The following is a 17594-nucleotide window of genomic DNA, read 5'->3' on the forward strand; positions in this document are numbered from 1 at the left end:
AATGCTGTTGGCCATGGGATAACCAGCAGATTTACTCTTCATCCCCAATCTCTTCTAAGCACCCAGTTCTCTCCTTTATAACAGGCATGATTGCGGTGCCCCGCCTCGTGACCATCAGCAATGAGCTTCTGTATCATTGTGGCCAGAGGTCAGAGGTGAACAGGGAGACAGAGCAGGGTGACGTGCCAGGATCTAGAATTCGTATCTGCCACTTAGCCAGGAGCACAGCTGAGTGAGAAAGTCTGGCTTGTGTGGGAAAGGGCACAACCCTGTGGGCACAAGTGGCCTACTGCTGCTTCCTCTTGAGCCCCTGCTAGTGGAGGCTTCAGGGATAGTGCAGCCTGGTCCCCAGTGGGCTGAGGACCTTCAGCTCTTAAAGCTGTCTTCATGTTTTCTTGCTTTGGGGAAAGAGAAGGGTTGACTGCACCATTCTCCAACCAAGTAGCGTCCGTGGGCTTTGGGTGTTACTTGTTTTGGCCTGAAGACTTTTCCAGGCTCATACTGAGAACCATTATAAATAATTAAACGTAGTGGAAAAACCTCTAGCTAAGTGGATTACTTAAAAAAAAAAAATTCTGTTGTGTATGTCTGTGTCCATCCATGCTTCCTTTTTCTGAAGTGCAAAAACTAACCAAGTGCTAAGAAAGAGTCCCATCAGCTTTCAGAATACCTTTGATCTTATACAAGGAATGGCTTGATTGCACTTTATGCATGTGGTCTCTATCTGTTGTGCATCATGGTAACCACAAACAGCATGTGGCTCTTGAGCTCTTATAGCATGTCTGATTGGGATGTGCTGTAAAATACTCACTGGATTTCAAAGACACTTAGTACAGAAAAAAAAAAAAATCATTAAACTTATATATTTTGTAAGTCATTTGTCTTTAAGGATAAAATAGAGCATTAATCATATTTATTTTGATTACATGTTGAAATGACCATATTTTAGATATATTAGGTTAAATAAAATTGATTAAAGTTGATTTCACTGGTTTACTTCGACTTGGCTTAATGTGGCTACTAGAAAATTGGAAGTTGCTTTTGTGGATTTTATATTTTAGAGCTATTCTCTAGATCTGTGAAAGTATGGAGTATGTCTCTACAAATTAGAAGTACTAATATGTGTTTAAAAATAAGATTTTAAAAATAGCTTTCTGGAATATTGATGTAGTCATTCAGTGTAGGAAGTACTGCTGGCTAAGAGGGGCTTTTGCCATTCCAAGGGAAATATATTGGGCAGAAATCTTGATTAGCAGCTATTCAGGGATGAATATTTTTTCCCTGGGAACGAATAGGTCGGTTTGAATCAATTGATGCAGAACAGTGTTTGTTAGTATTTGAAATAACTCTTGTACACCCATTTCTTTGTCATTTTTCACCCACCTGTCATCCCGTTGGCCACATCATAACCACAATCACCACATATCCTGGAAACTGTAAGAAAAGAGCAGCCCTGGGCAGTATTCCACAGATACCCTGGTCCTCTGGCATCACCACCTCCTGCTTTGACTTTCACCATCTGTATTTAGAATGCTCTCACACCTTCCAGGAGTGTTTTGTGGGTGAGATTCCTAGATGAAACACTTGAGGTTCTTGGCTGAGGTCTGTTGTGACAAGCGTGAGCTCTTCCTCCCCACCCACAGCCACAGTTTTGCTCTGAGTCTACATGGCCTGTTGGGGGCATCAAAGAACTAAAGCTTGAGCCCAAGAGAGAGTCTTAGCCTCCTCTTGATACATTCCCAGGGTCCTCACCCAGTTTTATGCTAATGAATGGATCCTGTATCAGGTACTTTTTTAACATCAAGCATACTCACAAACACTTTCATTTTTAACCTTGTTGCACTTGAAGACCATAAATTTCCCTGAGACTCATAAAAATCTGGTTTACAAAATCTAGGAGGACGAGTGGATGATATATATATTAAACCTGCTGAATATCTCAGACTAAAAGTCACTTTTAAATGCCCCCATTCCTTTTTGGAATATGTTTTCTCCACAAAACTCAGAAACATGAAAGGGTGACCAAAGAAGGGTGGGATCTAAAGCCTTGTCTCCTGTTGGGCTCCCATACGTGTCTTCTCTGTTACCCTTTTGACAGTTGGTGGCTTGTTCTCAAATACCGCTTTGTTTCTTGGCCACCCAGAGCTGGTCTTCTCCCCTCCTGCTGGCCTGTCCTTACTCTTGGCCAGTAGTTCAAAGATTGGTATCAGGAATGGATGAAAAGCACAGTTCAACTTGGTAGGCTATGTTCCAGGGTTGGGGTTGACTACTTGTAGAGAGAGCTCGGTTTATGTGAGGGGGGATTCCACTTTGCCAGGGAAATAGCCTGGAGTAATGAGTACAGTTTACTGGTCTGCAGCTTCCACTTCCTGAAGTCCCCTTGGTGAGAGAGAGAGCCTCACAGATAAAGCACTGTTGAGTGTCACGTCCACCTGTATGTGGATGGATCCTTTCTGGTTTTTATTTTTAAGTTTTTATTTTTAATTTTTTATCTCTTCATCTATAAGTGGAACATGACTCGCCTCACAGAAAATCCATGCACAGGAAAGAGGGACAGATAATACAGTGCTAAGATCCCAAGCATCATGCCTTAATCTGACCCGAACATAAAAGGAACCTCAGAGATGTGAGCCCTGTAAGGTTTCATTTAACGCAGTGAAGGGTTAGACCAGTTAATAACAGCAAAGTGCTATCACAAGTTTCTTGTGTGGAGTGTGGCAGCAGATTACCCAAATACCAGATGAATTCCAAAGCCTTCTGAATCCGGTTCAAGTGTTATTTGCCCCGCCTCTAGAACCTAGAGGCTTGTACTTACATTTGAGGAGATGGCTAGCTTTTCCATTGACCTGGCCATGAGTGCCCTGCCATGGTCAAATCACCAGGCCACCTGGGCAGAGAGAAACTGAGGAAGGAGCATTCTCAGGAACAGAGTCCAAATTGTTAACCACAAAAAAAGGAGGAGGAATAATAACCTCTAAGTCTGCTTTTACTAAGTGTCCTTATCTGAAAAACAGATGAAAGAAAAAGCGGAGCTTCTCTGTTTTGACGCTCATGTTCCTGGTTCTGTGACATTAGCCCTTCATTTTTAATATCATTTATATCTGAAGCTGTGTGGCTTCTTTCATTCATGTGATAATTGCTTGAGGTTTAAATGAGTTGATACATGGAAAATGCCACAGAAGCTTCATGCAAAAATGCTAACATACAGTAAGTGCTAGATGAGTTTTGCTGTTGTCATCACCAGCTTATCACTTGAGAGGTCATAAACAACCTTGAGCTGTTCGTGCAGGAACCATGTATCATCAGAAAGACTCTTATCTTTTTATGATCAGAAAAATTTATTCTGATTTTTAGTTTGTTCAAAGGAAAGGGGAGGGAATCCCACTGGTTTTTAACTTAATTCTCTTCTAAAACCAATTATTGTCTTCAACTAGTTCTTACTAATATCAGATAGGATTAATATTCGCTAAAAGCCCACTGTACTTTAAAGGAGTTTATGGAAAGCTCTGGGAAAGAGAGTCTCCACAAAAAGATGACAGACTGGGCTCCCAAAAGTCCACACAAAATGGTGCTATCGAACATTTACTGCATTTCCAGCCTCACGGGCAGCCTTCCCATCTCAGAAATCCTGTAGAAACAAAGGAAAACACATAGAAAACTGATGTACAAACCAAGATTCCATATCAGAGGATAACTGTCCCCAAAGACTAGAACACTTGCTTTGGCCTGTATGGCACATACTCTTCCAGTAGTCAGTTCTAAATGGGAAGTTGATGCACAGTCACTCGAAGAGCTTGGAACCGAGAAAATTGGGAAATACATACATTGGCTAAGGTAGTCTTACAGTCTACCAATAAATGTTTATTGGGTGACTAGTGGGTGGCAGATAGTGAAGAAACAAAATGATGAAGACCGTCCCTGTTTCAGAGGCACCGATGATCCAGTTGGGAAGCTGTCTACATAGTTAGATACTTTCAGTATATCCCAGTGATGCATGCTTTTATTCAGTCAGTCAACAAATGTTCATTCCATGCCCATGGCATGCTGGATGCACATGATACTAAACAAGACAGACAAGGTTCCTGCTCTCTCATAGTTAGCCTTCTATCAGGGGAGGCAGGAAAGAACAGGTGATCAAATAAATAAAATAATTACATTGTGACTATCATTGTTAAGGACATGAATGTGATTAAAGTTGGGTGATGTGAGCAAAAGGACCTCTCTCGGGCTTTCACAGGGGAAGTAGGCAAGATTGATGTATCCGTCAGGACCCAGCATCCCTTTGGTTGCAGGAAACACTAAGAGAAGTGGAGATTATTGGGTAATACAGTAGACTTCAGGCATGACGTGACATAAGGGCTCAATGTCATTGGACCCCATCCCTCTTCATTGTCTGGTTCTGCTTTGTCTGGGCCGGTTTCTCTCCCAGGCAGGTGCCCTCTCCCAAGACATCAACATAGCTGAAGCAGGTCTGGGCTCCTCACTGAAATAAATGGAAAACAAAGGACTAATCTTGCCAGCAGTCTTTCTTTAGTTGACTTAACTTGGCCACAGGCTCACAGAAGAACTAGTCAATTGTGCTCCTGGACCAAGGGAAAGGCTTTAGACTGAGCCATGTTCTGACATTAAAGCCAAGGCAGCATAGCCATTCACCTCCAAGGCATTATATCTCTGTGGGCGGCCCTCCCCTCATCTGCAACATGGGGGTGGCCATAGGGCTTGTCTCCAAGATACCACGAGAAAAGCATCCCAAGCAGAGTAAATAGCAAGTATAAACCTCAGAAGTGGACAGGGGCCTGATGTGTTTGCCCACATGCTGGGAGTGGGGAAGATGGAGGGTAGAGGTGGAGGAGGGGAGAGAGCTGGCAGGTGCAGCTCGAGGTTTGAAGGGTTGGGAGAGCCAACCATGTTTGTTTTCTCTGCTTCCTCTTGAAGACATAGCCCCAGGAGGTCGTGCACAGAACTCCCAGCCTGGGTCCTTACCACCTTACTTGGAGATGGGGGATGGGAAGGGGAGGTGCTTCAATGCCCACTGCCAGCATTTACCCTGTTGTTTGTATTGCTGACTGAGACCATGACTTGTGAGGGACAGATTCTCTCTCCAGCTTTGTTAATACCACCGGTCAGCTTACCATCAAGACACCCTGGCCTAGGAGTAGAGCTGGTGTTATCCAGGGTGACTTTTCAGGTTGGCGCTTTGATCCATTTTGCGTCGATGTTATCATTGAACATCTAGCTGGATGGTGTCACTGCCTTTACATTCAAGATTTTGGGTGATGCCTCACTCTTGGCCCAACTGAAGGAATCTCTCCAGTCAAGTCTGTTTGGCAGGATATGAAATTTGAAGTAGGTTATATAATCTCAACAAATTATGTCTATGTCTCATTAATAACCAGCTATCCATGTTAAGGGATCTGGTAGAGAATTACTTTATCATGTAGGTTTTGATAGCCAGATTCAATTTAGTGAATTTTAATAATAGTGTTTTTTTTAAGAATAATTTTTGAAGGGGGTGAATTGCACATATGAAAAGAATTCCTCACTCCCTTATATTTACGGTTACGTTGTATATCTGTGTGTACATCACATATCTCTTTTTAATCTCTGCAAATGTTAAGTACTAGATCAAAAAATAATTCTTTTCATAAAACGTATTCGGTCCAGGTTTGAAGTCGATTAAGGAAGCTTGTTTGGGAAACTTACAAATGCCCTTAGACTTGTTTCCTCTTGCCTTTTACTTTATTCTGGAAATTGCAACATTTAGCACTTCACCGTTTAATTTAAAAGGATTACCTATTTTCTTAAATGCTTAAGGAGGGAAGCAAGTTGCAGTTATTGATTCTTCTCCGCATGTATTCCGTGAAAGCTGGATTTGCTCCTTCCCCAGGGAGCATACCCCCTGAACTGCATGCTTGCTGGTGACAGCTCGGACCTCTGATACATAACCAAAGACCTTGCCTAATATCCTTGCAACTGCTCGGGGAATTTTTATTAAGTAAAAGCATCATTAGAGTAGACAGGATGATGAAGTTTAATGAGCATCTTTTGTGCATGAGATTGTTAGTTTTGCTCTGCAGAATCCTCATTTCTCCCCTCTGTTGGGGCAGACAGTGAGTCTAGGATGTACGGGGCATTTTAAAATCTGCTTTATATTTCTTATTTTTGTATAGCTTAATATCTGTCTTAGGCCATCTGCGAATTCCTTTTGGCTATTTTCATGGATTTCAAATGCATGTTTCATACTTGGCTTTACACTGTGTGTTGGGGATGCAGAAGAGCATTTGAGCAGAGAGTTGTAATGGAGAAAAACGTGAGAGACACAGACTGCCGTTAGTGAGCTGCGTGGAACCGTCTCGTGGAGGTCTGATCTCAAAAAAATCATTGCCTTTTGAATTAATGAGATTTCTCCCAGGAATATGATAACTATTAATTTTTTTCCTTCTCTAAGATTCAGCAATTTCTGTGCTAAGGTTCTGTCACCAGCCCCTCATAGCTGCTAGATAGGATAAATAAAGATATTGCAAGATGCTTATTAATAATCTAGGCTTCACACTTTGTCCGCAGCTTTATTTGTGGAGATTTTAAATTTAGCATCCCACCATAAGATTACAGAATATAAACAGAATTATTTCTCTCCATTATTGTCACTGGCCATATAACTTGGATTTTCAAATTGGTTCTTTTCTTGGTCTGTATAAGGACTTTCCATGGAAACACCCAAAACAACAGGAGGGAGGCATATGACATGAGCAAATGACTTAAGAACAGCATATTGTACCTCTCATATACCTGGCATTCTGAAACAAAATATTTACATAGCGCACAATGTGCTTCTAGCAGTGCCTTGAGTATACAGACTACAAAAGAAGTGAACTCTGCAGTCTCCACCCTCAAGAAAATGGTAGGCTTATTAAGAAGACAAATCTGAGAAATCTAAAAAAAGCAGGGAGACAAGATAATTCAGTGCATTAAGAGCTCGAACTTTGGAGTAATTGTCTGGGTTCGATTTGGGCCTAAACTTGCTAAGCCTCGGTTTCCTCCTTTGAAAAATGAAGAAAAGCTCCTTCTTCCTTCACTTGTAGTGACAGTGAATGCCGAATGACTGGTAGCCAAAACTGTAACATGTCATTATCACGGCACTCTGCCAGTACTTCGAAACAACAAGCCAAGAGCGGGAACCTGTGTTATCATCAAGGACTTAACGGTGAAATCCTGATAAATCCCATAGTGTTTCGTGAAGGCAGAAATTGGGTTGGGGGGCGAAAGCTCTGAGAAGCCTAAAAATATGGATAGGATCTGAATGGCAGAAAAGGACCCAGGCAGGCGTCCCAGACAATAGTAACACAGATCAGCAAGAAACAGGCCAAAAGGAGTGCCGCCTGGCCGGACGGGCTAATTCCAGGTATCAGATCGATTTAGCACCATTTTATTTTTCAAACACACGAATGAGCCCAAGCCAGTCTGACTGCTGAAGCACTTGCAAGGTAGACCGTGTGCACATATTCCCATTTTCCCTTGAAGGTAACATTCTGGAAAGAGAAGGGACTCTGAGGCCAGTCAGGTACTAGGCGGCAGAGCTCACCCTCAGTTCCTCGTGACTGCACCCTGCCTTCCTCCGCACCAGCCTTACTGTGCTCAGGTGTGCTAGAGGACGGAGCGATGAGTTTGGCTGAGCTAAGCATTACATGACACATTCTGTGGCTGCTTTATGTCACCACCAGTCTAGGCACATGACCCGGTGAGCAGTGGATGCTGTTTTCCACGGGTAAACCCAGGAGAGATGATCCTGCCTGTTGTGGGACACAATGGAGGAGGGAAGCGACCCATTATAATAATCTTAATGCCCATTTGATGGGTCCTATGTTAGGGTAGGAGAAAAAGAATAGATAAAAATCATAAGTTGATGAAAATCAGAATAAGCACCATAAAGTGACTAATTAATCCACTGAGTTATGACCCTTTTGAGAAGCTGTTGAAAGCTGTGTTTTCCTTCTGAAAAAACATGAGTTTTTTTTTTTTTTTTAAATAAGATTGTATTTATTTGAGAGAGAGTGTGTGTAAGTGAGAGAGCAAGAAGGAACGGGGGAAAGGCAGAGGGAGAAGGAGAAGCGGACTCCGCACTGAGCAGGAAGCCCCAACGTGGGTCTCAGTCTCGGGATTCAGGGTCATGACCTGAGCCAAAGGCAGATGCTAACCAACTGAGTCATCGATGTGCCTCAAAACACATAGAGCTTTGCTTGGAGTTTCAGATATTTCCCTGGTCCCAGGCTGAGAATTTCAGACGAAGCACCACTCAGACTTGATTTATGTGATCACCGAAAAAAAGAGGCAGATGTCAAAACGACTTCAATGTTTTGATCCTCAGGATCTGGAGACATAGAGGGACAAGGGACAGGCCTGTGGGAGGTCGGGGTAGGGAACTGTTCTGTGCTCCATTCAGTTGGGTTTAATAGCTTGGCGTCCAAGCGGGAATAAGGCATAGCGGGCCCGAAGATGGCAGTGGCTCAGGGAGTGGGGGCTGAAGGTGCTGCTCAGAGGTAGTCACTGAGGCTGTCAAGTTAGATGTCCCCTCTATGGAAGAGAAAACAAAGATAGAAGCAGAATCAGGAGGACTGACAATGTGTCCAAAGGAGACACTAAGACCCAAGATGATGCATTGCCAGCTGAGAGGGGAAATTTTCACAAGGAATGGGATGGACCCGCTGTGGTCTTCTGCTGTAGCCCTGAAGGGGTCAAGGGTCTTGAAGACAGCCTTGGATCCAGAAGAAACCAGAAAACTCCTTTAGATTTTTTCCCCACAATGAAAATGTCCCTAATCAATAAAATTTACCTATTAGTAAGAGAAAATCATGCGTAATCACACTCCCTAAGATTAGTTGCACACTTTATTCTGATTCTGGTGGGCTGCAGATTTTTTTTGTTTTTGTTTTGTTTGTTTTGTTTTGTTTTGTTTTGTTGCTGCAGTCCTCAATGTCAGTGGGCAGTAGCGTTCAGTCGCTTAAAGTGGCTCGTGTGCAGGCGGCTTTCACAGGATGCATCTGAATTGATCAGTCGGATGACCCCGGCTGCCCATGGAATCATTTCACAAGGCTTCCTCCCGAGGTGGCCTTCAGCAGGAATTCAGTGGGCGGCTGCTCAGGGCAGGGCCCACTCCCGCACAGACGAGAACAGAGAGCCCCAGGAGGAGGCTGGGGGTTGCTGGCTTGCTCATCTCCCACAGCGGAGAGCAGCCCGAGACACCTCGCCTTTCAGATTCTCTTCAGTGACGGAAGCAGGCTCTTCAGACTCCTGTGCGTAACAGAACCTTGCCTGTCACTTTGGATTGTTCTTTGTTGGTTTTTTTCCCCACCCCTTAATCATCTTTCAGTTACCCTCTGTCTACCTCCAATGTCAGGGGAGAGAAGAGTTTCTAAGACTCCATGGCATCGGGTGCCTCCACTTTATGGGTTGAACATTTTGTTTGCCAGCAGCTGCCGCACTGCTGGTGACCTTGAGCCACTCCGTTTGTTGCCACTCTCAAGTTGGCGGGGCCAGATTACTGGGCCCCCGGAAGCCTCCTCCCTCTTCAGGCACATAAGGGCAAAGCCACATTCCTGGCTCTGTTAGGTGCTCAAAGGCAACGTGAAAGAAACTGGCCAGCTTAGCCCAGCTTGGACCCTTGTGAGAGGTGAAAGGTGTCAGCTGCCGTTCTGGAACATCTGCTGAGTACCTGCACAGACAGGTCCTCCCATATCTGGTTTACTCTTCGCCCAAGCCCTACAAGGTAGCTAGCTGCTTTCCCAGAGCCACAGGTCATTGAGGGCGAGCAGGGTGCCGCAATGCAGAGGTGAGGGAAGCCCCAGAACTGTTGTCTGGGGACCCCCAGGGCAGGGCGCTGTGAGCTCCTGGAGGGCAGGACACAGGCCGCTAAGGAAACATGCTGGTTTGGGAAGGACCTTGTGCCAGGGTCTGAGGGATGACTGGGATCTTCCCAGGTGGAGGTAGAAGCAGATGGAGCAAGAGAGCCTGTCTTCACTAAGACTGAGGGGAGACGTTTGTCATACGAATGCAGGGAGGATATGGGATCTGGAGGACAAAAGCCATCCTGAAGGCTGTGACTGTATTTAGTCATGCTGTTCTTGACTGATCTTGGATCAGTCTTCTTTTATGCTGTTTTGACATCTTGGAGGTCTTGCTGGCTAGGGAGAGACTGGCCTTTCCAGGGCTAGCTTAATTCCTAGAGATAACAACCAACTAACCTGCCAGCCTGTCTTTGATACATAAACCACCCAATCCAAACGACCTCGACCACCTCCATCCTGGAACTCCCACACACACACCAGGCCAGTATTTCCCCTGCCCTAAACCACCCCAGGGCCCGATCCCAAACAACTGGAGACCACCCTGATCTCCAGTGCCTGGAAATTATTCAAACTGTCCAACCCTAAATTCACTCAAACCCACGCATCCCTTTCCATGAAACCACCAAGAAGGACCTGGGTCCTGCTCCCTGCTTTGTTCCTTCTGTCTCCTAACTGACCCTGGTACTTCCTCTCCTCACTGGCCTGTGTGGCGGGGCATGCCCCCTCCTCTTGGGAAACTGCTTTCAATGGCATTGGCCTCTCCACGTCTCATGCAGTCAGTCACCTCTAGAAGTTAAATCTTGGGTGCATTCAAAACATCCGCCAGGGCATTAGCTTCAGAGAAGAGCAGGCAGGGACCATCCCGTCCAACTATAGCGGAGAGGAGACCATTTGCCTACCTGTTCTCTCTTCTTCTGGTAGAAACAGCACCCTTTTTCCTTTGGGGCACACTTTTTTTTTAAACTCAGTTTTTAAACTTTTCCTTCTTTTCAATGACCTGCTGCCCCCAAGAAAGTCTCCCTTTTTTTTTTCTGCCAAAGGTAAGCAGATGCCTCACTTCTCTGCCCTGTGGAACCCAGAAAGGTTCATGTACTATATCATCAGTTCCTTGTTGTTGTTGTTGTTATAACAAAGTGCTGTGAACTTGGTACGTGAAAACAAAGCAAATATATCCTCTTACAGTTCTGGAGGTCAGAAGTCTGAAATCAAGATGTCTGCAGGGTTGCAGCCTTCTGGAAGCTCCAGAGAAGGCCCTTCTTTGCCTCTCTAGTTTCTAGAGGCTGCCTGCATTTCTTGCTGGAAGCCCCCTTCCATCCGGTCTTCAAAGCCAGCATGTAACAGGTTTATATCTGACTCTCACCTTCCTGCCTCCCTCTTAGGAGGACCCTTGTGATTACACTGAGCCCACCCAGAAGATGCAGTGTAGTCTTCCCAGCTCAAGAGCCTCAATCAGTCACCTCCACAGAGTCCCTTTGTGATATCATATGTTCCCACAGGTGTCAGGGGGCATTACTCTGCTTCCACACTTCCTTACCAAATGGAAACCCCCCAGCTAATCACTGGTAGAGCTGGGAACAGCACCCCCACTCAGACTTCAGACCCTAAAATGCTCATCATTAACCGCTGTGCCCCAGTGATGTCTCCATGTGGGAACGGCCACCGGGGAAAGCCCCACTCTCACCTGCCCGCACAGCTGGAGGGTAAGGGATCGGTGGAGGGCACAGCAGCATCTGGGCCTTGCCAGTGACTTACTGAGGAAGGGAGGAGGTGCCTTTAGCTCTGCCCTAGTTGCTTTCTCCCAAGAGGATTAAAATCTTCCAGGGATGCTTGGGGATTTGGCATTGATAGAAAATACATGCTATTTTTTTTTTTTCAGAGGAAAGAGCCCTAAAGAAGTAATCATATAATTATCTTTATTTAATCCCTCCAACTACAACCCCACATCGGTCCTGATTTTCAGCAAGCATCCACTGATCACTTCCAGGAGGCATACCAGGTGCTAGGCTTATTTAACTACTGCAACCACCATTCTAAGAAAATAGCATGGTTTTTGTTTTGTTTTGTTTTGTTTTGTTTTAACAAAAGAAGAAACTGAGGCACTGCGAGAGGGATGTGAGGGATGCTAATGATCTGCCCAGAGTCAGCAGCTTCGTAAGTTGCAAGAGGGAGATTTAAACACCAAGTCCCAGAATGCCATCTCTGATCTGGCCCCTTTGTGGTGACTTGCTGTGTAGCCCAGGAGGTCCAAGCACAGTGGGGCCTGACTATAAAAAAGGCAGACATGGAAACATTGGACCTTTCTAGTCGCTTCCTAATCAAAGGAGCCTTGCTGAGTTCCAGACGGCTTTTGCACCCCCTTCTGAAATGACTTGGCTGGATTACCACCATCAGGCCCAGCGGAACCCCCGCCTCTTCTCGGAAGGCCTCCGTGCCCACCTTGGCTCTTGCTCCTTCAGGATGTGACACGTGGGCCCCTGTCAGATCTTCTTTTCCCTCCTCTGACGTCTTATTTGTGTCGCTCTTGCCGGATTTCCCAGCTCACGCGCTGTGGAGCTGTATTTCTGCAGAGTTTTGTAACTCTTAAAGTTGGATGCTATCTGTGAGGAAGAACAGGGATATTTTTTCCCTTCCAGGGGTCAGGGTTGGGGAAATAGAGGAGAGCTGCCTGAGGCCGGAAAGAAGCTGGGAATGCACAGACCAGAGTCAGGCATTTGCTGTGTGCTGAAGGAGCTTGCAGAGCAGAGGCCTCTGGGGACACCACCCTGCTGTGTTAGCAAGAAGGAAGCTGTGTCCTCGGAGCGGAGGAAGGGCCGGGGCCGTTACAGGGGAAAGCATGTTTCACGGCATGTGTTGCTAAAGCCGAGGAGATTAATGGAGGGGTCTGCATTGGCTGCTTCTTTAACTGTTTGACACATCTGGGAGAGAGGCTGCAGGGGTGAGGTGGTGGGGGGGTCCCCAGATGATAGAGAACAGTCTTGCCCTTGCAAGATGCTTAATCACCTCTGTGGAGCCCCTTTTGCCATGTAAGCAGATAGTCACAGGTTCCCAGGGTTGAGACAGCAACTGCAGGAGCCCTAGGTTAGCTGAAATTACCTCTCCAGGGGTTCCTTTCCTGGGATCCAGGACTCAGACTTCAGGGGGATCAGTGGCCCTTTTTAAAGCGTAGGGGATAGGGCCTTACATGGATTTAAAGATCCATTTTCCTGGGTGACAACCCTCCTGGGGACAGAGGTGTTTCTCCGATGGGGGCACAGGGTGGCTCACTGTCAGGCTGTGCTACCTCCTTAACCCGGGAGATGGTCCCTCCTTTACCTGGAGACATTCCCAGCACCTGGCCAGACCTACATTCTGTGGCTCGTAGGTCAGTGCCACCAGCTCCACAGTCTGCATTCTGAACTCCATGTGAGCAGAGACCTATCTTTGTGGCCATGTTGGTAGATCCTGCTCATAACTCTTCTGGGGAGACTTGGAAGCCTCTGGAGAAGATAGACCACACTGTCACCTATCAGCTTCCCCTACTGCTTGACCAGCTGGCCAGCCCTGTGTGCATGGTCCATCCTTTGGCCCACCAACCACGGTGTCAGTGTCCTCAAGCATCCGTGTATGCCACCAGTTTGCCTGGCAAGGTGCAACTGTCAAGAGAGGTAGGAGTTCCTTAAGTGGACTCTAGAACAAGGGACATCCTGTCCCAGGAGGTTAGTCTTTGTGTCATCCCCCCCTGCAGGTGGCAGAGGGCGATTGCAACCAGCCGATCAGGCGTTGCCTTTCCTCTGGAAGAACAGAAACACACTCCAGGCTCTCTCTGGGACATAGTAATATCAATAAGAGGAGTTAAGGTTGAGCTGAATTTATTTTAGGGCGGCTTTTAATTTTGTTTAATCAGAATTACTCATAAATTATCGATTAATTACTATCTGCTGTTGGGTTCAATCCTCTCAGCCACAAGCTAGCTTCACTCTGCGATGAATGCCATCCACGGTAATTGTCGGGTACTTTGTCAACATTTAATCAGCGGCACTTATTAACATGGCATTGATGTGTGGTCGCCACCCTAGCGCTATCAATCACGTGTGAGCAGCTGGAGCAGGCCTGGACACCGCTGCTCCCTGTCACATTATCCAGCCCCTGGGCTTTTCTGGCTGGGCATGGTGTTCACTTCTCACTAAATGGACACTGTGTCTCTTCAGTTCGACCCGGCTTTTGTCATCGTCCTAAACACATCGACTTACACACTCATAGCCATCCGAGCTTCATGCTGGGCTGGGTATTGCCGGTTCTCAGTCCCAGATCTTCCTCTGGTGTCCTTGCACTCCGCCCAGCAAATGTGAAATTCCAGGACACCTGTCCAGAACTGACCTCATCATGTGCTGTGTGCTGCGTGTGAGAGTTTATATTCTTCACTAGAACGTGTGACCTGGACAAAGCAGGAGTGATCTTTCAGTTTTCTTTGGCTTCCTGAATATTTCTGGAAATTAGTCTGTTCTTTAATGCCCTGCTAATAAAAACTTGTCCTGTGTTAACAAACTGGATCTCACCCTTTCTCCCTCTCTCTTTGCAGCCTGTACGGCAGACACATGCAAGCAAACCCAGAACCGCCAAAGAAAAATAATGACAAATCGAAAAAGATCAGCCGGAAACCACTGACAGCCAAGAACAAATAACGGGTTGGCCTGGGCTGGACTTCTGGTTGCCTTTCTCATTATCACTCACACTCCCCGCCACCGTGTCCCACAAGTAAATGCCGTGTGTGTGCTGCTTTCTCTCCTCCTAGCACTTACCACTTTACCTTCCAAATGCTTTTGGTAGGTGGTAGACTTTTATGAATTCTTAAAGCTGTTTCCATTTGTTTGCTTAAAAATGCCACAGGCAGGAAACAAAGCTCTAATTCAACTGCAAATTCCATAGTAGGCACGGGAGTTCCGTTCCTGAATAGATGTTCACAAAGTTGCATATTATCAAAAGAATAATTAAAATCATGTGATCACTTAAATGTCACAGTTAACACTTGTTCATTCTTGTGTTCATTCACATGACTTGTTATTTTACTTTGTTCTAAGCTTTCTATAAACATTGGGATATTGTGTTAAATCACAAATAATTTTTAATAAAATCTTGAATTTGTATCACACGTTGCTTCTTGAATAAAAAAGGGTCTCATCTTAGGCTACACACATTTTTGTTTTTTGGGGTTTTTTTTCCCACCCAAATTATCCCGTCTGGATTGTATTGGTTGTAGATGGTAAACTCTGAAGCGTTCTGGGGAGAGAAATGCAAAATTACATCAGAGTTGGTTTCTTCTCACATTGATTTGTCAAGTTGTTTTTTTTTTTTTTTTCCTTTGAAGACTGTTTCTAAATTAGGAAGAAGCAGAAAAACAAATCTCTGGGAAACTCTGCCAAAGGATTTTGGAAAGCAGCATTTCTTAGCTGAAGAAATGGTGACTTCTGCCAGTGGCTGGTAGACAAAAGTTGTGAAACGGAGAGAGAAAAACTCAAGTATGTTTCTTGTCACTGCAGAAAATCTGCTCATAGCACAGCATTCTTCTGCGTGACTTCGATGGTGCCAACACAGTTGTGTGAACATGCACACCCCACCCCACTCCCAGGGTAGAAACTGCAGCTGCAGAGTCATTAAACAATCAATTGTGTAGCATCTGTGATAGGCAGCTTTGTTCTTACCAACAGTAATATGGATGTAAGTGAATATAAACCCAAGCAGCATCCTTGTGCTAAAAGGGCTGCCAACACCCAGTGCCTTAACAAAAGGACTGTGGGGACATAACATCCTCAGATGGATTGTGGTCTGCTTTCCCCTGCATCTTCTCCTTTCTGTGTCACAGTAGAACCACCAAGACCAGGATCACTGGAACATGGAAAAAGCCAGAATCAAAACACAACAACAACAAAATCCTGATTTGCGTGGGAGATGGGCTTTGCATTGAATGAGAAAGACCACCGATCAAGATCTACACTTTCTGGAAAAGTTCCTGGTAGACCATTCCTGTGGACTAAGGAATCCCCCCAGGTGCCACCTCCTGTTTGGGGTTAGGGTCGACTTAGTTTCTCTAGTGCAACCTTTGCCTCAGCCTGGATTTTTTAGATTGGTTTTTAGCTCATGAAATTGCAGGAAGAAGAACAATGACTCTGCTGTTGTTGAGGAAAGACTTTGTCTAAAATTGAACCAGCACCAAAGCATTAGTAAAAATATCACAATATACTCTGAGGAAAAATTTCTTTAAAAGATGAACACTCTTGATAGAAATATGGGCAATACACATAAATTCACAGAGAGGTAGTATCTCTAAGGAATGTGAAAAAACGTCCAAACTCACTAGTAATCAAAAAAGTACAAATCAAACCAAAAATAAAAATGTGTAACAATGAGAAATGTGCAAATATTTTTTTTAAGGCAGTAGTTAGTGGTGGGGAGTAACACGAGACAAACATTCTTATACACTGCTATTGGGAACATAAATTTCTCTCAGAGAAGGTGGTATAGCAATTTGACAGTATGTAGCAAAATCTTAAAATTTTGTGTACTCTGACCCAGAAATTTTATTTCTAGGAATTTATCCTGAGGACATTATCAGAGATGCACACAGAGAGCTATATTTGAAAATTGCCCTTATAGCTTTTTACACAGTGGAAACATGGGGAAAAGCAAAGAGCCACCACGGGAAGAAGGGTTAACAGCAGTGTGTTTACATGACAAACTTTTATGAAGACATTAAACTTTACGGAACAATATCTAAGGGCAGAAGGGAGATAATCCTATCATCCAGTTAAGTAAAAAAGTAAACTTTAAAAAACTATATGGTCCTCCCTGTGTAAAAAGGAAATTGTGTTTGTAATATGTGCAGAAAAATTAAATGGACCAGGATTTTATGCCTGGTAAATCGTCTCTCTCTGGTGGGTTAAGATTTTTTTTTAATTTTATTTTTTGAAATTTGTTCTAATTTTTATTAAGTTTTTAACTTTAATTCCAGTATAGTTAGCATACAGTGTTGTATTAGTTTCAGCTGTACAATGTGGTGATTCAACAATTCTGTGCGTTACTCAGTGCTCATCATGATAAGTGTCTCTTATTCCCCTTCCCCTATTTTTTATTATAAATACTTGTTCTTTAAATTTTCCATAGTGATTATCTATACTTTTGTAATCAGAAAATATTAAGTATTTGTTTTCAAAATGAAATGGGTATATTATGCAATCCAGAAAGTAATATATATTTGAATTCAAGCATAATATAAAATCTCAGGGTGGTGGGTTTCTTTTTCTTTTTTTGACACTAAAGTAGGTTTTTTTGTGTTTTCATACATATTTTAGTTACTTGGTGCCCTGATTAACATCTTATCCACAGTTCAAAGGGTGTTTTTTTTTTTATAACCCAGTTTTACTGAGATACAGTTGACATACAGCACTGTGTATTCTTAAAGTGTACAGCATCATGATTTGACTCACATATATTTGAAATGATTACCACAATAATTCAGCATTCATCATTTCATATCGATTAAAAAATGTATATTTCTCCTTGTGATGAGAACTCAGGATTTACTCTCCTAACTTTCAAATATACCATACAGCAGTGTTAACTAGAGCCGTCATGTTGTACATTCTATGCCCAGGACTTAGCTTATAACTGGAAGTTTGTATCTTTTGACCCTCTTCATCTAGTTCTCCCTCCCTACACCTGCCCTTGGTAACCTCAAAATCTGATATCTTTTTCTGTGAGTTTTGTTTGGTTTTGTTT

The 17594-nt window shown here is 44.2% G+C and overlaps 1 protein-coding gene across 3 annotated transcripts in view; it reads left to right on the plus strand.

Moving 5' to 3' along the window:
- RSU1 (Ras suppressor protein 1) overlaps nt 1-15011 on the plus strand; it is a 196920-nt gene extending 181909 nt beyond the window's left edge. For all 3 annotated transcript variants that reach the window (XM_041766321.1, XM_041766320.1, XM_041766322.1), the window contains one exon: nt 14401-15011. In XM_041766321.1, the coding sequence (XP_041622255.1) occupies nt 14401-14503 (103 nt within the window). In that variant the 3' untranslated portion in view covers nt 14504-15011. The remainder of the gene's footprint in view (nt 1-14400) is intronic.
- The last annotated feature ends 2583 nt before the right edge of the window (nt 15012-17594 follow it).

This window comes from Vulpes lagopus, chromosome 8, assembly GCF_018345385.1.
Source record: "Vulpes lagopus strain Blue_001 chromosome 8, ASM1834538v1, whole genome shotgun sequence".
NCBI lineage: Eukaryota > Metazoa > Chordata > Mammalia > Carnivora > Canidae > Vulpes > Vulpes lagopus.